At 43.8% G+C, this 5,741-nt stretch overlaps 1 protein-coding gene across 1 annotated transcript; it reads right to left on the bottom strand.

Annotated features, from left to right (window-relative positions):
• Positions 1–237: 237 nt before the first annotated feature.
• Positions 238–4,655, bottom strand: LOC147445837 (putative nucleolar protein 5-1). The gene is made up of 9 exons (XM_086525213.1): positions 4,442–4,655; positions 3,252–3,293; positions 2,936–3,115; positions 2,690–2,854; positions 2,353–2,553; positions 1,963–2,259; positions 1,670–1,870; positions 1,455–1,589; positions 238–1,240 (listed from the first exon to the last, which is right to left on the bottom strand). The coding sequence occupies exons 1-9, from the start codon at positions 4,517–4,519 to the stop codon at positions 641–643; spliced, it is 1,899 nt and encodes a 632-aa protein (XP_086381339.1). The 5' UTR covers positions 4,520–4,655; the 3' UTR covers positions 238–640.
• Between the last annotated feature and the right edge of the window lie 1,086 nt (positions 4,656–5,741).

The raw sequence follows: 5,741 nt of genomic DNA, 5'->3' as shown, positions 1-5,741 counted from the left end.
CGTCTGATCACAGGTTTTCCACGGATGATAGTGTCGGGCAATGTGATATTCATCAAAGGATGTGAATGGCACAAAGATATGACTATGATTTCGAACCAAAGCTTTTGCAAAGTGGGGCAGACTTGGTCCTATACACAAATGGTAAATAGAATTCAAGCCCAATTGATCCTTGTAATTACTGGTTATTGCAATCACAAATTTTAAATGCAAGATGGTACCATGAATCAACAAATGCACTAGTTCTCCTCATGCGCAAAAAGGACATGATCTCTCATTTTCTATTATTGAAAGTTTCACCTCATACATCAAGAGGGCTCGAAACCGCTCACACAGTGGATTCCTATGTGTGGCTCAAAATGCAACCATTTGCATATTCATGAAGGCAAACTCTCCACCTCCCAGTGTATCCATTCAACTCTTGACCAAACTGGCTCTCTCTCTCTCTCTCTCTCTCTCTTTCTCTCTCTCTCAAATTCTCTCAAACTCTCAGATGCTACAGCAGTTTCTTGACATGAAATGCAACTCCATGATATAAAGGCTGACAAGAAAGGCTCTGTCAGAAACTTCAAACCTTTTTAACCTGATACAAAACTTGCAGCCTTAAAACCTTTTCCCGTTACAAAACTTGCACTGACTGAGCTTATGCCGACTCCTCTAAATGTTTTTTCTTCTTTTTCTTCTTTTTTGCAGAATCACCATCATCGGTGACAACAAGATCCTCAGCAGGCACAGCTTTAGATTTTTTCTTTTTGGATGAACTGCCATCATCGGTTCCTGCAAGAACCTCAGGGTCCTCCACAGTCTTTGATTTTTTCTTCTTGGAAGAGGCCACGGCATTTTCAGCATGAATAGGATCCTCGACAGGTTCAGCAGCCTTTGATTTCTTCTTTTTCTTCTTGGCAGATTCGCCAGCAGCCATGTTTTCTTCCCCAGGCCCTTGAGGTTCCTCTTTAGGCTCAACTAGCTGCTGCTCTTGGTGCTTTTTCTTTTTCTTCTTCTTGGGCTCTTCTTCAGCCACCGCAGCTGGCTCTACCTTCACCTCTGCTACAGGTTCCTCCCTCTTCCTTCTCTTTGCTGATTTACCAGCTGCAGGCTCCCCAACTTCAACCTCAGCCCCTGCCTCTGCCTCTGGCCTTGGCTCTGCTGTCACTCCCTCTCGCTTCCTCTTCTTTTGCTTGCCCTCTGCCTCCTCTGCCTTGGGAGTAGCTAAACCAACCACATCTGCAGCAGGATTGTATGTCTGCAAACAAGCGGCAAACGCATATATTATGACGAGATACAAGCACACTCCCACCTATTGCTCTGGACTAGTAACTATACAGCTGATGGTGCTACAAAGACTATACCCTGATATGATAACCAACAGTGCACTGAAAGCACAAAAACACAAACAAATACCATATACTAAAAGGGTGCATCTGAATGATCTATTTTCGTTAGAGACAACAAATCACCTTCGCAGCAGTAACAAGTCCAGAGGCCCCCTGTTTTCTTGAGGAGTCATAAGGCTCTATCTTTGCCTTCCCCTTCGCTGACCCACTAAGCTTAGCTAGCGCCCTTCCTTCCAGCTGTCTCAATCTGTTCTCCAGCTGCAAGTTAACCAAGCAAAACATGTTGGCCAAAAGGAATGCCAAATCAGCAGAGGTGCTCAAAGAACTGAGTGTAACACCTTAGCTTTGCACTCAAAACCAATCGTGGCATCTTGAGCATCTCCCAAAGCATCATAACGAACAGAAAGAGCAGATTTAGCAGCTAAAGACCGGGAAATTTTCCCTTTCAGCTTGGGCGGAGCCTGTCCAACTAAAGAGGCGTTGTATATGAGCCCATACTTTGGAGTCGCATGCTTTGTTTTTAGTGCCCTAAAAAGAGCCTGCCCACAACACCCACAGATTATTACACAGAGCATGTACGCAGAAAACCCCTGTAAGAAAAATGTGAGCAGAAAAATGAAGGGACAACTACCTTTTCAGCTCCCAAAATTTGCACTGTACTACCAGGCTGCTTTGCCAAGTTAATAAGACTCCCTGCATGTGCTATTAAGCGCGCACCCACTAACTCTCCCACAAGGACAGTCAAGTTGGGTGCAATGGCATTCATCCTACTACGTAAATACTCTGATAATTGGGCTCTATATTCAGCCAGAGATATAACTTGATCACAAAGTGCCTTGATATTCATCATATCTTGGTCACTGACATCGGTTCCCATGGAGATATTCGCTGCTTCTTTAAACTCAGCCTCCACATCTTCTGGTAAAATCTGCACAAAATTTAAGAAAATTACAAGTGATACAACCCACCATTTTGATTACCACGTTCTTCAAAATAGGTTTTTGGAAACAAAGGTACACACCCCTGAGAAGTCCATATTCTGAGCATTAGTCCTGTGCCCCATTGCCTTGACAACCTTTGCATACACGATGTTGTCTTGAACTATCTTCCCTAGCTCAGGGAAGTGCCATCCATACCACTCCCTAACCCTCATTGCATAGGTGTTAAGTTCTTTGTCAAGATCGTCTAGTAGCCCAATAGCTTGTATGATCATAGTATCTACCTGCCACGTAAAATATGTAAAGCAGCAATGTCATAAAAATTCTAGATATATAAAACCACAAGTGACCTGCTCATCATGTGAAAAATGCGTTGTTATAAGAAGCAGCAAAATAGGAAATGGACTTCACATAGCATACCTTATCAGGACTAAACTTGAGTTTGTATCTTGAGAGGCTATGAGAAAGCCCTAAGCTCATGGGCCCAAGATCTTGCCCTGCAAGACCAGATATAAGTTCACTCAGCTGCGACCGCAAACCTCTCATGACTTCCATCACAGCATTATTATGTATGCAGTCTATTTGCTGCAAGAGAAACCCAATATCAAGAACTCTGGTAAATAAACAATCCAGACACAAAGAAGTCTGTTACTATAGCTCAGTTACCAGCTTTTCCTTGATGGTATTTCCAAGCTTGGAGTCCGCAACTGCCAGTATGTCACCTTGACATTCAGCCTTCAAAAATTTGCGCAAACTCTTGCTGGGTTTGCTGTCGACGAGTAGAGTAGCAGCACCTAGTGCTTCAGCAGTATTTTCAAACTTGCTGAAAGCTTTGAGCTTTACTATCTGTAGTCACAACCAAACCACTAGTAAGTTCACAAATACCATGCCTCTAATGCCGCATCACCATAATCGATGAAACGATTACAAGAACATCTCCAAACTCCGCATTGACTGACTTTCACTCCAATTTGAACCTTACTTTTCGGGCGGACTCTCCTGTCTCGAATTCCTTCCATAAATCCTGCAAAAAGAGTTCTGTGATGAACAAAAAGCTGCGAGCATAGGAAACCCAAATGAAAAATGGGTGAAAGGTCCTGTGCTACAATATGCAGTACAAGAACAAGAAACACATAACTTAGACAAACACTTCAGTTTCAGGGGAACTCTCACATAATAGATCACTCAAAGGTTGCAGAGCTTGAACCCCAATTTCGGACTCCATGACTGCTGGCAGAACAGACAGTCACATTGTCAAAGTGACTTACAGAACTCCTACATCTCCCTTTGTGCCTTTACATTAGAGAGCTCACCAACACAACAAAACAAGCATTGACAGGTGCAGCTGGTGGCCACTGGTATAAGAAAGGTACTGCTCCACATCCTGGCTTACACCAGAAACTTCAGACTCTAGCTAGAGTAAAAGTATCCCGATTTAGCGCGCTTGACAAGCCACTATCCGCTAAGTTTGTACCCGGCTAAGACAAAACCTATGATCATCTCAGACCTCTTATACCTACTCACATAGCATGGATCAATCAGCATAAAACTAGCTTCTTTTGTAATGATAGCATATATCAAGTAATAAAAACCCCTTCTATTCAACCCTACTAAGACCCAGGTTCAAGCATGCAGAGACTAGCCAAAACTTCAGTGCTAAGCACCTCTGCGACAACAGGCAAGCCCTTCGCAATAATTTTATGTCTATGTTCACACTCGGCTAGCTAAATATTTTAAGTAGCTGCCCCAATTCTGCTAAGCCTTCAGATGAATTTTTCCTTGACCAAACAAGAGAGCATTGCTATTCACACTCCAGGTGCTGCAAAGTGAGCTCTTGATGACGATTCTCAGATACAAAAATGGGCTTTTGAGGACCGGTTGAGTTTGCTAGCAACAGAGCTGCAGTGGCTCCGGGAAAATCGCTTCGACAAAGGACTTGCAAAGCAGAGAAATTAAAAATAAATCCCTGCCTTTCTTTGTCCCTGCCAATCAAATTGGGCAAAGCAATCAATACGTATCTCGCAGCTGCTCTGAAACAGGGGATGGCCATGGGGGAGAGGCGCAAAGATGGTGGAGGCAGTACAAGCGATCAAAGCTTTGATTTTGATTATCCAGAACTGTTTATGTGCAAAGAAACCAGCGCGCGCGAACACGCCCAACATACAGACATACCTCGACTTTGTCGAGCTTGCCCTCATCAAGCACCTTGAAGAGGGCGAAGCCTGCGGGGGTCTCGAAGAGGACAAGCATTCCGAGCGGCTACGCCACCTCTGCTGCTGCTGCTTGTGTTCCAAGCGCGGCCCTGCTGCTCTTTCGTCGTCGTGCACTCTCTTTCTCTCTCTCTTCTCGTCTCTCTTACTTCTCTCTCCTCTCAACCCTCAGCCCTCTTCACCCATAAACCCTAAGCCTCATTTACAAATGGTGTGTGTGTTGTGTGTGTGTGTGTGTGGGGGGGGGGGGGGGGGGGGGGGGGGGGGGGGGGACCAAAATTAAGTTATAAGCTTAGCACTTAAATCTGTGTGCCCAACTTGCCAATTGATGTCAAGCACTCTCTGAGTGTAGACGTTGGATTGTGAATCTATAGTAGAGAACAATGACTCACAATCATTGAAGCTCCCTTTCATAGAGTAGAGAGGAAAATATGTACCAATCTTGTTGAAAAGCTTTGCTAACTTCTTATTGGATTGAACTGCATTTTTCATCTTTGGTAATATGTTAACCAACAGGGAAGGGGCATGGAAGCATTATTTATCTCTTCACCTTAGTCAGTCTCGTGAATTATATGCAATGGTACTATAGCATGACCATCTCCATCACATAGATGATTCTGCACGTAGAGCAAATGTGTCTGTAATAGCTCTAGAGAGCATGGATCTCGGACCACCCTTGACGTTCAATATCATCCTATGGGAAAAGGTAACAAAAATAATCAGCAATGTTTTCATTGCAACTTTATCAGCTTTAATTGGCTCACTAACAAAATTGTTCATAAATATCTAAAAATTATCTTCCCTTCATAAGATTCTTGAATCCAACCCAACTCTAAGGACGATGGAAAAGGTACATCAAAAGCAAATAGTGAGAAACTGCACAATGCAAGAGCTATACTCGAGCAAGAGCTCAAGGAAGTCAACAAAATGATTGAGTCCGGCCCTAACAACAATAAAAGAACTTGCTCCCAAGAAGATGACAACGGGCTGGTAGAAGAAGGGTTGGCAGATCGGGCCTTTGCTGCTTTAAAAAATTCTTTGCCTCAACAGGTGGATTTTGCCGAGGCTATTACTGTGGCGATTCCACCAACACTTATCAAAAAAGAGTTAGCTAGGCAAGCTAAGCTAACGCTTGTATTTGGGTTCAGTGGAAGAATCCCGAACAGGCCAGAGATGATTCAATGGCTTCAGGGCCCGCAAGTTCTTGGTCATGGAGGAGCAATTGAAAGTACTTTCTACCTAGCTAAAGGTTTCTGCTCGGT

This window comes from Adiantum capillus-veneris, chromosome 12 (assembly GCF_014529385.1).
Source record: "Adiantum capillus-veneris isolate H3 chromosome 12, ASM1452938v2, whole genome shotgun sequence".
Classification (NCBI taxonomy): Eukaryota; Viridiplantae; Streptophyta; class Polypodiopsida; order Polypodiales; family Pteridaceae; genus Adiantum; species Adiantum capillus-veneris.
This window is presented reverse-complemented; position numbering and strand designations above follow the sequence as displayed.

Bases quoted from the DNA above. Each gene is read 5' to 3' on its own strand.
- LOC147445837 (XM_086525213.1), bottom strand. From the start codon at position 4,519: ATGCTTGTCCTCTTCGAGACCCCCGCAGGCTTCGCCCTCTTCAAGGTG. The intron at 3,116-3,251 runs GTAAGGTTCAAA...TTGTGACTACAG, and splicing joins CAGGAGAGTCCGCCCGAAAA to ATAGTAAAGCTCAAAGCTTT. The intron at 1,241-1,454 runs GTGATTTGTTGT...GCTTGTTTGCAG, and splicing joins GACTTGTTACTGCTGCGAAG to ACATACAATCCTGCTGCAGA.